We start from the raw sequence: 19,096 nt of genomic DNA, 5'->3' as shown, positions 1-19,096 counted from the left end.
CAGAAAACATAACCATCATGAGGTAAGTCCCAATCATACTTACACCAGGGTACACACACCGATAATGGGAGCCTGAGCTAATGGGAGCCGGGGACACGTAAGTCAACTTTACTAGTTCAACAAATCAGTTTACATTTAGATCCTGAAGACCCAGACTGCACCACCTCATCCCCCCATGAGATTTTATTATGTACCCCAGTGCTGACACTAGATTTGGGTCAGGTGACCAGCCTGTTCCTTTCATTTTGCTTCCCAGAGCTGGGATGAACCTTGGGTTTCCACCATCTAGATAGAAACAACCTCCGAATCTTATTTTCCTTTTAAATAATGGTTTAAACATTCCTCAAGATTTTGTGATTTCTTCCTCTGACAAGTCTTGTTGGCCCTAGAGTTTCTCACCTCCTCTGTGTCACTCAGGACATGCTACCCCTGGCGTTTTCCAACAGTACCCTTGAAATTCCATCCTGAAGGAACCCAATAACTAATGCAGGGCCCTACAAGGAACCTGAAGGTTGGGTCTTTCCGCCTACAGTATCCAGTCTCTAGTCAGTTCCTCATTATTACTGCTTTCTAAGAAGAACAGAAACTCCTCAAAGGTGACTCCACCATGAGAGTGTTGATAAATTCCCAACAGGAAAACTGGTACCTTTCCCACAGGCTACCCGAGCAAGTCATTTTAAGACTTTTGAGGGCTGAGGTACATCCCAGTCATCCCAGCACATGGGAGACTTGAGGCAGGAGATTGCCAGGAGTTTAAGGTCTGCCTGGAAGAGAGTAAGATCCTGTCACACAATTTCAACAGCTACAGGTTCAAGGGTAGCCAGGTCTCCATAGGCAATCCCAGACCACCAGGGACTATTCAGCCAGACCATGCCTCAAAAAAAAAAAAAAAAAAAACCTCATTTGGGGCTGGAGAGATGGCTCAGAGGTTAAGAGCACTAACTGCTCTTCCAGAGGTCCTGAGTTCAATTCCCAGCAACCACATGTGGCTCATAACCATCTGTAATGAGATCTGGCACCCTCTTCTGGCCTGCAGGGATACATGCTGTATACATAATAAATAAATAAATCTTTAAAAAAAAAAAAAAAAAAAAACAACTCAAACAACACAAAAGGAACCACACGCTAGAAAGAAAGCCCTGGAAGTAATTTAAATCACATTCCAAATCAGCTTAGTTATGGGAACACAAGCAAAATGTAGTCTTTGGTGTTATGTTCTGGATGACCTAGGTTTGAGTGAGGAGAGCCTGGACACCACAAAGTGAGACTATGTCCAAAAATGAAGCCGGGTTGGGGTTGTAGAGGAGAGACAGGAATGTCGCTCACTTGGTAGGAGGCTCACCTAGTGTGTGTGTGAAGCCCCATAAACTGCAGGTGCCGGCCTGTGCCTGTCACCCCAGCACGTGGGAGGTGGAGGCGGGAAGATCAGGAACTAAGAAAAATCCTCAGCAGCCTGGGCTATGTGACAAATCAAAGGAGGATTCTGAATTCCATCAATTCTCACAACTAGTCTCTCACCAAAACCTTGACATTATTATATAACCGGGGTACCCATGCAAACTAACACACAGACTAGGAGGCTTTTAACCCCTAACACACTTCCATTCTGCTCTTCTCTCTCTCTCTTTTTTTTTTTGGGGGGGGGAGCTTTTCAAGACAGAGTTTCTATGTTTCTCTGTGTAGCCCTGGTTGTCCTAGAACTTGCTTTGTAGCCCAGGCTGGCCTCAAACTCACAGAGATCCTCCTGGCTCTGCCTCCCGAGTGCTGGGAACAAAGGTGTGCGCCACCACCGTCCGGCTATTCCCCTATTCTTACAACACTACTAACTATGTTTTTCTGACCAAATGGAGACTTTTTGTGTGCTGCCAGCCAAGGAGAGGAGGGCAGTAGCAATGAATCAAACGTTAACAACACAAACTTGACAACAGGAAGCCCCAGCATGTGTTACACTATCAGGGAAGCCGTTGTAAAACTGGTTCAACTCAGGTACATCCGCCTGGGAAAGAGCTGTCTTACAGACAGCAGAAGCTGACTAAGCAATTATTAAAGGGCACCAGTGAGCATGCCGATAGGAGGTTCAACTGCATAGACGCCTCACCAAGATGTGGGTGTGGCAATATACCCCAGAGGAGCAATTGCCCGGCATTTGTTTGTTTTTTTTTTTAAACTCTCAGGCCCCCAATTCAATGCCCTGAAATGAGGATCACCCTGGTGCAATTGCTCATTCCTTCAATGCCAGCCTTCTGTAGGCAAAGGTGGATTTCTGTGAGTTCCAGATCAGTTAGGGGATACATGGAGAGACCATGTCTTGAGAAAAACAAAAATAATCAAGTAGAAATAACAACTGTGTCGCTGGCTAGTATTGAGGTTTACACTACAAACCATAAAGAAGTACTGAGCACACTTACACGTGTAATGAAATACACATGCATGTAATGAAATACTGAGGGCTGGAGAAAAGACTATGGGTAAGGGTGACTGTCACCAAGTATGGGGACCTCAGTTTGATCCCAGAACACACATGGTGGAAAGAAAATAAACTACTAAAAATGTCCTCTGATCTCCACATGGTGCTTCAGAACAGGTAAGCCAGCATGTACACATGCTCGCACACACAAAAACACACTCAGAATAAACAAACAAACCCACGTAAGCAAAATCTGGCTCAAAAAAAAAAAAAAAAAAAACCAAAAAACCAAACCAGGTTCGTGGGTTTATTGCAGTTATATAGTGGCTGTGGAAATAAAGGCTGGAATTCTGGAAAAGAATTTGAAATGACAGCAGGCAGAAAAATCACACAGTATGCACTTGGGATTATAAAACACCACTAGGGTCTGGCTCAGTGGTTAAGAGAGCTTGTTGCTTTGCAGAAGATCTGGGTTCGGTTCCTAGTATCCACTTCTGGAAGCTTACAACTGCCTATAACTCCAGTTCTAAGAGATCTGATGCCCTCTTCTGTCTTCTGTATCCCCTGCGCGTGCATACACATACATACATACACACTCGCACACGCACACGCGCACGCACAACAGATGGCCAGGGGTTCTTGGTGCATACTTATAACCCCAACACTTCAGAGGTAGAGTTTCGAGAAACAGGTGTTCAAGTCCAGTGTAGGCTATGAGGCTCATTCTCAAAATGGCAGAGGAGGGAGTGAAATAAATCCCATTACACATTTACAAAGTCACCTTGACCTTGACCTTGAGGCATCAAAATAGTGGGAGACCTCAGATCTGAGCCACCCTTACTAATGACACTGAACTTTTAACAGTGTGCCTGGGACTTGTCTCGTTGTTCTTTACTAATTAGGTGACAAATGGCTGGTATGCAAAAGACTGTCCCCTGCAGAAGCACTGGAAGTTGAGTAAGTTAGCAAAGAACCAGCTGAGAGAATCACGTATACTCCCACCATGAGTGCCAGTACAGCAGAGGAGTGCCAGCTCTCAAACTATACTATCCTGGTACCCCTCTAATCCACACATCCCTTGCAGCCTAACCTGGCAAATCTCTCTTTGGTTAACGAAACCAAACTGTGGCAGAGCACAGAGACCCTGGGACTATTTCCTAGTTCTATCAAAAATCAACATCACAGCCGGGCGGTGGTGGCACACACCTTTAATCCCAGCACTCGGGAGGCAGAGGCAGGAGGATTTTTTTGAGTTTGAGGCTAGCCTGGTCTACAGAGCGAGATCCAGGAAAGGGGCAAAGCTACACAGAGAAACCCTGTCTCAGGGGGAAAAAAAAAATCAACACCACATACAAGTATGGTGCCCCAGACCTTGAATCATAGCAGCTGAGAGGCAGAGGCAGCTGACTTTCTGAGTTTGAGGCCAGCTGTGTCTATGAAGTTCTATACCACTGCTAACACCGAATAGAGATGAAGAACAGGAAAATAAATCCACTAATCTTGTTCAACCTCAAGATCTGGAGCTTTCAGTGCAGACCACCTCTGGCAGGGTAACTAGTTTTGCAAAGAAATGTGATAGATACTTAAGCCAAGATCAAGTTTATCCACTTTCTCTGGTTTAATCCCAGCACTGGGGAGGCAGAGGCAAGCAGATCTCTGTGAGTTCAAGGCCAGCCTGATCTACACAGCGAGTTCTAGGACAGCCAAGACTACACAGAAAATCCCTGTCTCAAAAAAAAGTACATCCTAAGGCTTAGTGCAGTGGCTCCCACCTAGAAACGCAGCAATGGGATAGTGAGCCAGGACAGGAGTTTGAAGGATGCCTCTGCTATATATAGTGAGTTTCTGGCCAGCCAGAAACTATGTGTAGAACACACCTTTCCTCAAACAAATTCAGCTGCTACTCTTAGCCAAGCCCGGTGGCTCCACCAGGAAACTGTAGCAGAAGGAAGGCAAATAATTCAAGGCTAGCTTAGGCTACTTAGTGACAGTCTACTTTAAAAAGAAAAAAAAATTAAAAAGAAGGAAATATTAGGGAAAAGGGAGAAAAAAAATGCCCTTTATTGGAAAGGATTAAGGGAGAAACATCCAAAATCATTCATTCACATTCACTCACTCATTCATCCATAGAGCTGACAAAACCTCATACTCAAAGCCACCATGAGCTACATACAGACCTCAAAATAAATTTTAAAATAGCTAAATGAATACCAGACAATACAATTTTGAGCTGGTGGTCAGAGGTGACAGCTCCTAACTGCAACCCTCCCTCTGCCAAAGCTGAAGCAGGGGGATGGTGCAATCAAGGTTACTCTGGGCTTCTTGGTGAAAGCTACCTCCCCACGCCCTCTGGTTTCCCTGTGTAGTCATGGCTGTCCTGGAACTGGCTTTGTAGATCAGGCTGACCTTGAACTCAGAGATCCACCTGCCTCTACCCCACCCCCCACCCCCAGTGCTGGAATTAAAGGTGGTGTACCAAACCACTGCCTGGTTGGAATCCTCTCTTTAGCCTAATCTGACCATGGTGGCAAACACCTGTAGCCAGAGCAGTTTGGAGACCAAGGGGGAAAGACAGCCTCCACTGAGAAACCAGCAGGTCTATAGAGGTTCCCAGGCCAGCCATTAAGAGTCTGTCTCAAAAAGGGCTAGAGCTAAGAGGATCAGGATGTTGAGGTCAGTCTGAGTGTTACCTAAAAAGCCCTGCCTCAAAAACAAGAAATCCAAGCACACGATGGGTTAAGAATGAAAACATGCTGTAGCTGTGCTTAGAATGACTAAAGGCAAAATCTCCCGGGTCCCCCGAGTGAAACTCATTATTGCCATGACTCAGCAAGTCCACCTCCATTTATCCAGGACAAGTGAAAGCATATGTTCTGTCCCTCCACACAGAAAACCCTGAATAAAAAAAAAAAATCTTCACAGTGGATTTCTTCATAGCAGGGAAAGAAACCATTCAAATGTCAATCAGAAAGCACACAATGGATGAACACAACATAGTATATTTAACAATGAAACACTGCTCGGGAATAAAAGGGAACAAATGAATGTAGTAAACACAAGAGTGAATGGCAGAAACTGTCCGTGCCCTGCTTCCCTGAGAAAAAGTCCTCAAGAGGAAGAGTGACTTCGGATTGTGAGACAGGTTTTTAAATATGACATCAAGGGTTGGAGACGTGGCTCACAACCATCTGTGTGTAACTCCAGCCCCAGGAGATGACATCATCTTTGGACCTCCAAGAAGGTACCAAGCACCCACGTGGCACACATATACTGAAAACAAAACACTCGTACACACTTTAAAAAGAGAGCTTCGGCAACAGCCAGGCATGTCGGCACATGCCTTTCATCTCAGCGCTCTGAAGGCAGAGGCAGGGCAGCTCTGTGGTTGTTGAGACAATCCCCCAAAGGGGGGACGGCCTAAAATGAAATTTTAAAGCCTGCTTTAGAAGTAAGGTGTGGTGGAGAATTCCCATCAGAATTCAGGAAAAGGCATTGGATCCCCAGGAACTGGAGTTAAAGGTGGGTGTGAGCCGGCTGACGCAGGTACTGAGAATTCAGCAGGAAACGCTCTTAACCACCGAGACATCTCTCTAGTCCCCTGTGTGGGTTGTTTTTTTTTTTCTTTCTTTCTTTCTGAGAGTCTGAGAGTCTTGCCACACACCTCAAGCTGGACTTGAACTCAATTATCCTTCTGTCTCATCCTTCCAACTGCTGGATTTATAGACAAAGGTTTATAGCAACAGGCAAGATTTGTATGATTCCATTTATATGAAATTTAAGAGGCGAATACATGGGGCTGGAGAGATGGCTGGCGGGTGGGCAGTGAAGAGCACTGGCTGCTCTTCCAGAGGTCCTGAGTTCAGTTCCCAGCAACCACATGGTGACTCACAACCACCTATAATGCATTCCGGGGCTCTCTTCTAGCGTGCAGGCGTATATGCTGAATACATAATAAATAAATAAATCTTAAGGAAAAAAGAAAAAGAGGTGAATACAGACACAGAAGTAGGTTACAGTGACCACCAAGAGTTGAGGCAGATGGAAGACCTGGACAGCGAAAGCCAAGGTGATATGGTAATGGAAAAAATTTAAATTGATTGTAATGATAGATACACAATTCTGAATACAGTAGAAACCGCAGGCTTGTTTTCATATTATACATACACATATATGATATAGGAATTACATTCTAACAAAGCAAATGCCTAAGAAAAAGAAAGACAGAGCATACCTATCATGTCAGCAACCAGGAGGCGAAGGGTGGAAGATCAGAATCCGGAGTCCAAAATTATTCTTGGCTGAATAGCAAAACTGAAGCCAACCTGGGCAACCTGAGACCCTACCTCAAAACCAACAACAGTGGTGCATCAGGTATCCTGGCTGGACCCTGTCATCCCAATACCTGGGAGTCTAAGGCCAAGATGAGTCCCCCAAGTTTGAGGACGGCCTAGACAACAGTGATTCTCAAGGCTGCATGGGCAAAGGAGACCAGGTGGTATATTTTGTCCATCAATTTATTGATCCACTTAAAGAATAATTATTGAAAGAGTGGAAACATTAATGCTTTGAAGAAGTGCAAAGCCATGTTGGGATGATAGAGATGACTGGTGTTTTGCTATAGATTCAAAAAAATTAATTAGACATTATTATTTACAATCCGAATGTCTTCTTGTACATTTAAGAATTCAAAGAACAAAGACATTAAAATGAATGCATTGCCAGGCGGTAGTGGCACGCAAGTCTTTAATCCCAGGACTCAGAAGGCAGAAGCAGGCCGATCTCTGAGTTCGAGGCTAGCCTGGTCTACAGAGTGAGTTCTGGGACAGCCAGAGCTACATAGAGAAACCCTGTCTCGAAAAACCAAAAATTCCCACACAATATCCAAGGCATCAAAACAGGAAACAATGTGGACAATTTACTTTTTCATTATATTGCTTTGACACTTTTCAAGAATAGTTTTTTTTGTCTTTTGTTTTGTTTTGAAATAGTTCCACTATATAGGCCAAGTATAATTTAAAGTTCTTCAGTCCTGTGTCCTGAGTCTCCAAAATTCTAGAATTACAAGAACATGCAGCCACACCATGCAAAGTTCCTTGAGGCTGGCATGTAAGCCCCATATTTGGAGGGGGAAGCAGGATGATGAGAAGTTCAATGTCATCTTTAGCTAAGTAGCAACTTTAGATCCATCCATCCATCCAGAGATCAGAAATTCCAGTCCAGGATGGATTTCATGAAGAGACAAAAACTGACATTTTCCTCTAGATCAGCAGGCACAAACCCATCAGAAGGACTATTACCAAACAAACACAGTGCCCAGCTGTCAGGACATGGGCCTGGGCTACTTAAACCCTGCAAAAGAGGTTGGGAATTTAGCTCAGTGGTAGAGCGCTTGACTAGCAAGCGCAAGGCCCTGGGTTCGATCCTCAGCTCAAAAAAATAAATAAATAAATCTGCAAAAGATATCTAATCGTGTGTGTGTGTGTGTGTGTGTGTGTGTGTGTGTGTGTGTGTGTTGCTCACCTTTAACCCCAGCACTCAGAAGACAGAGTGCTAGGCTACATAGTGAGTTGCAGGATGGCCAAAGCTACATAGTGAGATCCTGTCTCCAAAAAAAAATTTTTTATTCTTCTTCTTTTTCTTTTTTGAGACAGGGTTTCTCTGTGTAGCTTTGCGCCTTTCCTAGAACTCATTCTGTAGACCAGGCTGGCCTCGAACTCACAGAGACCCGCCTGCCTCTGCCTCCCGAGTGCTGGGATCAAAGGTGTGCGCCACTGCTACCTGGCAAACAACTTTTTCCTAAATAAATTTAATTGACTACACTGAGTGACATTGTCTAACAAAGCTTTCCTGTTCCTGTCGCTATGCACAGATCCTAAGACCTTGCTCTTGCTATCACTGAGCTAACTTGCCAAGCATAGGCCAATAATAAATATCTCAGAGGGGTCCTAAGAGATTCCGTGGTGTTTGTTTCCTGCGTCTGGCAGGCCGACAGACACTTGATACCACTTACTTCGTTATCTTGACCAGAGGCAAATCTTTCCCTCAGAGCTGACACCACCCAGGTCTGGAGAAGTGGCTGGTCAGGCTGAGGGGGTTGAAGTCCCGTTGTCCAAGCTGGGATTCTTTCTCATGCTCTGCCTTGCAGGTAAGATAAGGCAGGAAGGGCGAGGAGGAGGAGTTGTGAAAGGCAGATAAAGGGGGAACGAAGTCTGTTTCACATTCCACTGGTGGCCACTGTGGTAACCTTAACTGCAGCTTCACAGCCTCATTAACTGGTGGACTTACAGTCATCTGAAAATTAACCAGAGCCACAAGCTGCCTGGGTGACTCACGCCTGTTAATTCCAGGGTTAGAACCTATAGCAGACAGAAGCCAGCATGGCCTCTGACCCTGTCCCAAAAAGAAAGAAATGTTGCCAGGCATGGCGGCACATGCCTCCAAACCCAAGCAGATCTCTGGTCTACACAGTGAGTTCCAGGGCTATGGAGAGATCCTGTCCCAAACAGATAAAACAATAACCAAGATGCAAGCCTAGGGCCTTGAGCTCCCCAGATGATCATTGTACACTGATCGAAAACCATGCTCTTCGCCGGCGGTGGTGGCGCACGCCTTTAATCCCAGCACTCGGGAGGCAGAGGCAGGCGGATCTCTGTGAGTTCGAGGCCAGCCTGGTCTACAGAGTGAGTTCCAGGAAAGGTGCAAAGCTACACAGAGAAACCCTGTCTCAAAAAACAAAACAAAACAAAACAACAACAACAACAATAAAAACCCATGCTCTTCAAAGCTGGAGACACTTGTCATTTCTATCCTGTCTCCCTGCCCCTCTTACTACTGTTTATCCCATTTGTAACTATTTCAAAGTTTCTCATAGCTCAGAATGAAGGGCCTTACCCACAGGCATACTTTTACCCAGAAATAAAATGAAATCAAGGAATTAAATAAACCTGGGGAGATGGTTTAGTGGCTGGGAGCACCTGATGCCAGGAACAGCCAGCTGGCCTGAGTTCAGGCCCTGGGTCCTACATAAGAGAACTGACTCTCAAGTAATTGTCTGGCTTCTGTGCAAACACACAAAACAAATACAATACAATTTAGGAGAAAACTTTGTGATTTAATACACAAAGCAATAATGAAATGGTCGGAGGTCACATGTGAGAATTCCATCTAGGGAAGAGCAAGCTAAGTGTTGCAATGTTTAGAAAAAAAGACGCTGGGATTGAGGGCAGACATACTGAAATGTCCTGCTGTTTTAAGAACTGACTCTGACCCAGGCAGCAAGGATGACAGGACAGTAGCCCTGGTGCTTTACCACTTACGAATACAACAAACAACAATTTCATCACTAAAGGCAGCAGTGGCGCACGCCTTTAATCCCAGCACTTGGAAGGCAGAGGTAAGCAGATCTCTGAGTTCAAAACCAGCCTCGTCTACAGAGTGAGTTCCACAACAGCCAGGATTATTACAGAGAACCCTGTTTCGAAAAACCAAACAACAATAATAATAATTCCATCACCGAAAGCTTTTCCAACCTGTGAGTGTTGGTGCACACTTCTAATCCTAGCAGTGGAGTGGCAAAGGCAGAAAGATTGTGGGTGCAGGAGGAGCCTCGGCTACTAGGACTGGCTGGACTATATAATGAAAACTGTAAAAAAAAAAAAAAAAACACCACAGAGATGGTTCAGAAACGGATTCCTACAAGGTGGTCTCTGACCTCCACCACTTCAAGCTGGCACATAGCCACCAATCCCCACAAGTAAATAAATGTAACTTTAAAAAGCTAAATACCAAAGACCTTCTACTATAAACATCATTATCATTTGAAAATGAAATTAAAAGCAACCGAGTGACTGCTTAACAAATGTTTAATGTAGTTATTTGTGTCTCTCATAGGTGAATTATTATGATGAATATGTGGAAAACCATAGATATAAAGAAGGTGACCTCAGGGATGGTGAATCTAGCACCATCAGAACAAATACAGGGGCCGGGAGACGGCTAAGACCCTAAGGTGCTTATTGTACAAGCACGTCTGTAACAATAGCACTAGGAGACATGTGGCTTGGAGACAGGCTGACTCTCAGAGCTCACTGGCTGGCCAGCCCAGCCAATCTGTGAGCTCCAGGTTCAATGCCTCAAAAAGTGGAGGGGGGAATGAGGAGGGAGCAAGAAACTGAACACTGAATTCTGGGCTACACACACACACACACACACACACACAGACACACACACGCGCTCGCACGCACACACACACACACACACCACATACCACACACACAGGGTTTTTTTTTTTTTTAGCAAAGGATGACAGCTGTTTTGCTGTTTTGGAAGAGTCTGAATGCAGATTTTCTGCAGCCCATTCACCCCACTTGCCTTGTATTGACTCCAGTTCTCTGCGATAATTCCTAGAAATCACAAGATGGACACACGAGTGGTTTATAGCCTGGCTAGCCAGGCTCTCAGTAGGTTGCCAGGCTGGCCTCAACCTCAAAGCGATCATTCTCTCCTAGCCTCTCCGATACTGGGATTACAGGTGCAAAGCAACACACCCAGTTGGACCTGCATCTTAGATTATTAAAATTTTGACGTTGCAGTGATAAACAAATGCTTGCAGGTAGGATGGCTTCGTGAGAATCCAGCCCTGAAATCAGTTTGGTCATTTCTAGGCAAAATGGTTTGTACAGTTCTGGGCATGCAAACCAGAAGCCCTGTTGTGCCTGTGAATAAACATTGCAGCACAGCACTTTACCTGACCATTGAAATCACACACAAAACCCCTTTCTGTGTTGAAATTATTTCTTTCTAGCCTTGCATCTACTGTGTGTGTGTGTGTGTGTGTGTGTGTGTGTGTGTGTGTGTTAGTTTTATGACAGTCTCATGTAATCCAGACTAGCCTTAATTCACTATTTAACAGGATAACCTAGAAGCTGCTGTTTCTGCCTCTGCCTTCTGAGTGGTGGGATTAGAATGCTAGTATTACAGATGTGTGCCACCACATTGTGTGGGTGAAGTAGTGGGAATGGAATCGAGATTTTGTTCACACTTAAGCAACAAGCACTCTACAGGCTGAGCTACATCCCTAAGCAACCCTTGATTTTTTGGAGCTAAGAACTCAACTATAGGAGCAGGCTGGCTTCCTCCTATTTTCAACCTCCATAGTGGTGGGATTACCAATCATGCCCAGCTACACTGCTATTTCTTTTCTTTGAGACAGAGTTTCTCTGTGTAGCCCTGGTTGTCCCGGAACTAACTCTGTAGACCAGGCTGGCCTTAAACTCAGAGATCTGCCTGTCTCTACCTACTGAATTCTGGGATTAAAGGAGCGTGTCACCACCGACAACAGCCATCACCCCACACCCCCAAACCCCACTTTCCCAACAGCCCCTCAACCCTGCCACCAATATTTCCTTGAAAAATGTAAACAATGGTTGCAGAAACGGCTCAGTGGTTATAAGCACGGGCTGCTCTTTCATAGACCCAGGTTGAACTCCCAGCACCCATATTGGAGCTCATAACTGGCTGTAACTCCAGTTCCAGAGGATCCACAGACATACATGCAGGCAAAACACCAATGAACAGAAAATAAAACAAATAAAATTAAAACACATTTAAGTCAGGTTGGTGGTGGCTCATGCCTTTAAACACAGCACTCAGGAGGCAGAGGCAGACAAATCTCTGTGAGGCGGGCCAGCCTGGTCTGCTGTGAGATAATGCTTTTTTTTTTTTTTTTTTTTTGAGACAGAGTTTCTCAGTGTAGCTTTTGGTCTCACTCTGTAGACCAGGCTGGCCTCGATCTCAGACATCTGCCTGACTCTGCCTCCCGAGTGTTGGAATTAAAGGTATGCACCACTACCACCACTGCTGCCGCCCGGCAGGATAATGCTTTTGTATACTGGATTAATAAAACAATAATTGGCCAGTAGCCAGGCAGGAAGTATAGGCAAGATAAGCAGACAAGAAGTCTGGGAAGAGGAAGGCTGAGTCAGGAGACGCCAGCCCACTGTCCAGGGAGCAGCATGTAATGGCACACAGGTAAAGCCACAGAATACATGGTAACATATAGATTAACAGAAATGGGCTGAGTTTAAGTGTAAGAGCTAGTCAGTAGTAAGCCTGAGCTAATGGCCGAGCAGTTTTAATTAATACAAGCTTCTGAGTAATTATTTCATAAGCAGCTGCGGACTGCGGGGCTGGACAGGACCGGAGGAAAACTTTTAGCTGCACCTGGTCTACAGAGCTAGTTCCAGGACAGCCAAGGTTACATAAAGAAACCCTGTCTTGAAAAACTCAAAAAGATAAAATAAATAAAATAAACAATGTTGCAAATAAGTAGGTGTGGGAAATCCTTAGCTATTCTGTTATAATCTTACATTTATAGCAGATTGAAACGTTTCAAAATAAAAAGGTATCAAGTCTACATAATGTAGCCCTAGAATATTATAGTAACAATTGGCAAGTGAAGGAAACAGTATGTCTCAAAGATACAACTGGAAATTCTGGTAACCACCCTGCATCCTGTTTCAAAACACTATGAAAGAAAACCTAAAAAGCACCCAGTCTTCCTTTCCTTTCCTTCTAGGCAGTGAGCACAATTTATAATTTATTCACTTGTTTTTTTTTAGCTTTTAGGCTTGCCTTTTTTTGTTACCCTTTAATCTCCTAGTTGTGGCAGGAAACACATTGGAGTGTGTGTGTGTGTGTGTGTGTGTGTGTGTGTGTGTGTGTACTACAAACACCACTGTGGCCCCATGCTGTTGTATGTACTTGAAAACCATTTAGCCATTATTGTTAATATTGTTACTCAGAAAGAAACTTTTAGGGAACATTCAAATGAGGCGAGGGAATAGTTCTAAATGTTCTGAAAAGGGTGCCATTCAAGACCACGCTTTCATGCATGCATAGATACACGATACATGCAAGTGCCCTGTCTTCTGCTAGCGTGACACAAACCCAGTGTCTCCCTCTCTCCCAGTCCCCATTCATGTTTCTCCTTCATCAGCATCAAGAAGGAAGGAAACACTAAGAAGGGTTGATACAACATCACTTCTTTAGAAGCTGCTTCTGCAGACAGCTTCCTGGTTTAATATCCACTGACATTTATTTATTCTCCCAGTTATTTCAAATAAAGCGAATACTTTCACAATATTTTATAACCAGGTACTAGAAAATGTCCCCTAGTGATGAAGGACCATGGTCCAAGTGAAGAATATTATGTGCCCCCCTCCCTAGAATACCCATTTGGGTCTGAGATGGTTTTAGACTTATAGGTGAGTTGTGAAACTGGCATCAGCTTGACTTCAGCCTGACTCACGGATGCTACTATTTCCGTAATCCTGGCTTTGGTCCTTTTTAAAAAAAAAAGAAAGAAAGAAAAAAAAGAAAACAAACCACCAAGTTATTTTTTATTCTATAACTTCATACTTGTATAATATGCTTTGACCACATCCCCCATATTAGCCTCATTTACCACCCGTCCCATCCTGCCAGGCCCCTTCCTGGTCCCCTCTATATATATATATGCATATGGGGATCAGAGGACAACTTTTGGAAGTAGAGTCTGGGAATTGAACTCTGCTTCCCACGTGCTGGGATTACAGGTATAAACCACCATTGGCTCAAAAATTTGTCTGTCACAGACAGACTTAAACCTCCAAAGTGTTGGTACTTATAGACTTACATCATCATATGATGAATAAAAGATATTGGGGAGATGGGGCTAGACAAATGGTCCCCAAGAGCAGTTGTTGCTGTTGCAGAGGACCAGGGCCCAACCCCAGCACCCCCATGATGGCTCACAAACATCTGCAACTAAAGTTCCATGGGATCTAATTCTTCTTTTCACCTCTATAGGCACATGCACATGGAGACACATGCCCTTAATCCCAGCACTCATGAAGAAACAGGAGGAACTCTGAGTTTTGGACCAACCTAGTCTATATAGGAAGTTCTAGGCCAGCCAAGGCTACATAGTGAAACACTGCCTGAAAGGGGAGCAACTTAGGAGTAGGAAGGACCCAAGAAAGAGTAATGAGAGGGTGAATGTGATCAAAATACAGTTTGTACATATATGAAATGTCATAAGGAGGTCCTGGGGAGATGGCCCAGTCAGCAAGTCTTACTGAGCATGAAGACCTGAATTCAGGTCCCCAACACCACTTGAAAAGTCCCTCCCAGGTGCTCAGAGGTGGAGCTAGGACAGGAGGATGCCAGGGGCTTGGCTGAGGGTCAGTGAGAGACCTTGTCTGGAAAATAAACTGGAGAGAAATTGAGAAAGACACTAGACAGTGACTTCCGGTCTCTGCAGATGCATGCCACGCAGACGTGCATAATGGAGAATCATAATGTATTATGCACAATTAATATGCCAATAAACATTTTTTTTCCTGGAGCTGAGGACCGAACCCAGGGCCTTGCACTTGCTAGGCAAGCGCTCTACTACTGTGCTAAATCCCCAACCCCAAGCCAATAAACATTTTCAAAGATCAATTTACATAAGTAATGGAACCCAATTAGATAAAAGTTTTTTAACAAAGAATTAAAGAGGCCAGGCATGGCGGCTCATGCCTTTAATCCCAGCACTTGGGAAGCAGAGGCAGGAGGATCTTTGTGAGCTCCAAGCCAGCCAGTCTACATAGTGAGGCTTTGTCTCAAAAAAAAAAAAAAAAAAAAGGAGATATGACATAATGCAAATTTAGCCCAGCAACTGGACTCGAGTTACCATGTTCAGGGCAGGATGTAATTAAATTTCAATTTCCTCCATCACCAGGTTCCACGTGCAACTGCCTCCTAGACAGATAGATGATAATGGGGGAGGGAGGGACCTAAAAAATCAGTCATTTGCCCCACCCATTATGGCAGGGGACCTGGGATATTTGAAGGTCTAAGGAATCAGAGTAAACCCAAGGGAAACAGAACTTTGGCAAAATGTCACCTCTTCAAAAGCGACAGGTGACCAACCCCATCTGCAGAGTCCTGTCACTGAGCCCCCAGATAGAGAGGCCAGTCAAATAGAACCTTTGGGATACACTATCCCTAAATCCTGCATCACATGCCAAAGAACGCTGGAGCTACAAGGCTGTTTCCTCTAGTTGAACTCTAACACATCCATAGTTAAAAATCTGAATTTCTTCTACTAAGATGCAGAGAAACAAAAATCTCTTTTTAAAGATTTTTATTTCCATCTGTGTGTATACATATACACAGGACAGGACACTAAAAAAAATAAATAGGATCAAAATTCACTGTACTAGATACTTACAAATATCTTTTTTTTTTCCTTAATAATTTTGTTTGTTTTTTGTTTCTCTCTGTGTAGCTTTGGAGTCTATCCTGGAACTCACTCTGTAGACCAGGCTGACCTCAAATTCAGAGGTCCGCCTGCCTCTACCTCCCGAGTGCTGGGATTAAAGGCATGTGCCACCGCTGCCACCACCACGTGACCCCTTAATTTTTTAACTTTATTTTACGTGCATTGGTATGAAGGTGTCAGATCCCCTGAAAGTGGAGTTACAGACAGTTGTAAGCTGTGGGGTGCTGAGAATTGAACCCGGGTCCTCTGAAAGAGCAGCCAGTGCTCTTAACCCTGAGCCATCTCTCCAGCCCCAAATATCTTAAATTAAAAAACAAAACAAAACAAAAAGCTGAGATGTAATGACTCATACCTTTAATCCCAACACTCAGGAGGCAGAGGCAGGTAGATCTCTGTGAGTTCCTGGTCTACAGAGCAAGTTCTAGGACAGCTAGGGCTACAGAGAAAAATGAGTCTCCAGAAAGAAAAGAAACAAAACAAAAAACTTTTTAAACCTCAACATTAAATGCGTTCAGGTTAGCCAGAAATATTGGCTCATGGTGGAAATTCTAGCATTCAGAAGTCTGAGGCAAGAAGATCTGGAGTTTGAGGTGTGGACAACATAGCAACTTCCATGCCACCTTGTGCTACATGGTGAGATCCTGTCTTAAAGCAAAGAAAAAATTTTAAGAAGAAAAACAATAAAAAGAATATAGTAAAAGCCTGACTGAAGAGATGACTCAGCAGTTAAGGGCACTTAACTCAGTTTCACCCATGTCAAGTGACTCAGTGACGCCCTCTTCTGGACTCCATGGTTACCCACACTCATTTGCACATACACAGAAATACACAAAAAATTCAAAGTAACATTTTCAGCCAGGTGGTGATGGTGCACACCTTTAGTCCTAGCACTTGGGAGGCAGAAGCAGATAGATCTGAGGCCAGCCTGGTCTACAGGAATAAACACTGTTCCAAGCCACCCAATGCCCCCAAAGAAATATTTTCACTCTGGGTTAAACAAACAAACAAACAAACAAACAAACAATATTTTTTATGTAATTCCTTACTATTCTTCAATGGACACTAACTATGAGTGGCTGATAAGCAAGGATTCAATCCTTCTTCCCAGAGCAGAAGAAATTAGGCCATCCATAGACACTTTAAAAAATAAAACGGTCCCCAAAAAATAAAAAGTAAAAAGGTCACAGTCTAATGCATGAGTCCTCAAAGAAACATATGCTGCATTTACTTCCAACAGGTAACAGACATGCACAAACTAACATAGAATTAATTAAATGACCCCACCCCAGCCTATTTTGTGTCCTAACAAGGATGGACACACAATTAGTTCTACATATAGTCTGCTTCACACACACACACACGCACGCACGCACGCACGCACGCACGCACGCACGCACGCACGCACACCTCTACCATTTAAGAGCCATTTACAACAGAAACACTGAAATTGCTTCTTTGTGGTTTTAAGACAGGACCCCAGCACTGGGGAGGCAGAGGCAGGCAGATCTCTGAGTTCAAGACCAGATTAGTCTAGACAAAGCTCCAGGACAGCAAGGGCTGTTATACAGAGAAACCCTGTCTGGGGTGGGGGGAGTCAAGTAACCCAGGCTAGACTCAAACTCACTATGTAGGTGAGGCTGCCCCTGAATGCCTAATCCTTCTGCTTCTACCTCCAAAGCAATAGGATTACAGGTGTGCATCACCACAACCCAATAACATTCTCACTTGAACAATCTAATACCTGAAACGGACACACACAAAACAGGCAATAGATGGATTTAAAGTCATTGATAGTCTCGTGTATAATTGGGAGGTATAACAGGTTGTGGGTGGATAGCTCACATGAAGAAAAAGATGGTTTATACACCTACACACCATCCCCCACTTGATTTGTCCAGGCCTCATGAAATGAGTTACACTCATTTCACAGAGCCTACCACACTTTGCTGACTCTGTGGTCAATTCCTAGTAAGCACTTCTTATTTGATGAATAATGTTCATGCCCTTTCTGTGTGCACACAGGAAACAGAAACCTCAAGGTGGTCAGTAAAACCAGCGAGCAAGGTGATGCCTGGCTCTCAGTGCCAGCATTTCCAGTAGATACAACAGGCAGCAGCAAGTGAAATGGGAATCTGCCACAGTTCAGCATGCTGGAGGGCCAAAACTTTATTCGCAAACACAAAACCCTGATCATACTTAAGTCCCTTTACAGTAAACATACAGAACAATTCTATAGACCGGTGGTTTTACTGCTTACTATTTCCTCCACAATTAAAAGGCTTGCTTACCTTAATAGGATTTGCTGTACAGCATTTTAAATCTTAAACCTGTAAGCAATTTGCTAGGCTAAGGCTAGCCCTAGCCTTGAACTTCTAGTGAGACCACGGGCTTTTAAATTAACTCTTCCGAATACCGTAACTAAGCTGCAAACAGATCCCGAGCTAACAACCAAATCAGGTTACTGCTGAACTCTCAGCGTGCAATCTGTATCAGCGTGCAATCTATACGATGCTGATTCCTTAAAATCTATGGCAGCCAAAAAAAAACCAACAACAACAACAACAACTAAGGAAGACATAGTGAACACTTGATATTGAGCAATTACAGTGTAGCTATAAGGTCTCCATGCATGTAAAATTGAATTCAAACCTAGGACATTCACCTTCCCCCACTTTGGGGGGGAAAAAATACCAGATTTTACAATAGTATTTTCTGTGTGTTTAAAAACAAAAAAATCACAATGAGTCATAGCCATCAACTTCTCTACCGTGGAGCTGACGTCCACCGGGGGTAAAGCCACAGACGCAGGTGGCAGTCGGTGGGGCTGGAGAGGAGAAGGAATTACTCAACACTTTGCATATAAAGTTTTCCTTCCGTGCAAGACTTGTGTAAGACACTGAAAATAAAGGATGCTCATGTGGACCTTGCAGGAGGCAGGGAGGAAGAGAGAGACTTTTGCTGAGTGAAAAATTCATGTACCCACTGACAACCTGGGAGAATCCACTGCACTACAAATTTCACCCTCAGGTGACAGAAAAACGCCATAGGAAATGGAAAAGGATAATATCATTTAATCAACAGCTGATTACCTTGGAAACTTTGGACTTCTTTTCCCTCTGGGGCCTCTTGTTTTCTTTTGTAACCTAAAATTTAAAAAAAAAAAGTAAAATTGAAATATGAGCCTCCATTAAAAATATATATATATCAGCTCCCACCCTTCCCCCCCCCAAAAAAACTATTTTTGCTACTTCTCTGTAAAAACTGCTTATATATCATTTAATACCATCAACATATTAGCCAGTCAGTCCCTGAAGAGCTCATGTAAAATGCATACTTTAAAAGTCACTGGAAAGAAAAACAACCAACAACCTTGCATAAATAAA

The 19,096-nt window shown here is 43.9% G+C and overlaps 1 protein-coding gene across 1 annotated transcript in view; it reads right to left on the bottom strand.

Annotated features, from left to right (window-relative positions):
• Positions 1-19,096, bottom strand: part of Tet1 (tet methylcytosine dioxygenase 1) — a 73,289-nt gene that overhangs the window by 38,436 nt on the left and 15,757 nt on the right. Inside the window, 1 exon segment of the mRNA XM_059281977.1 lies at positions 18,803-18,856. Within this exon segment, the coding sequence (XP_059137960.1) occupies positions 18,803-18,856 (54 nt within the window).

Source organism: Peromyscus eremicus, chromosome 16_21, assembly GCF_949786415.1.
Source record: "Peromyscus eremicus chromosome 16_21, PerEre_H2_v1, whole genome shotgun sequence".
In the NCBI taxonomy this organism is placed as follows: Eukaryota; Metazoa; Chordata; class Mammalia; order Rodentia; family Cricetidae; genus Peromyscus; species Peromyscus eremicus.
The sequence above is the reverse complement of the archived record's forward strand: the minus strand, read 5'-3'. Positions and strand labels throughout refer to the sequence as shown.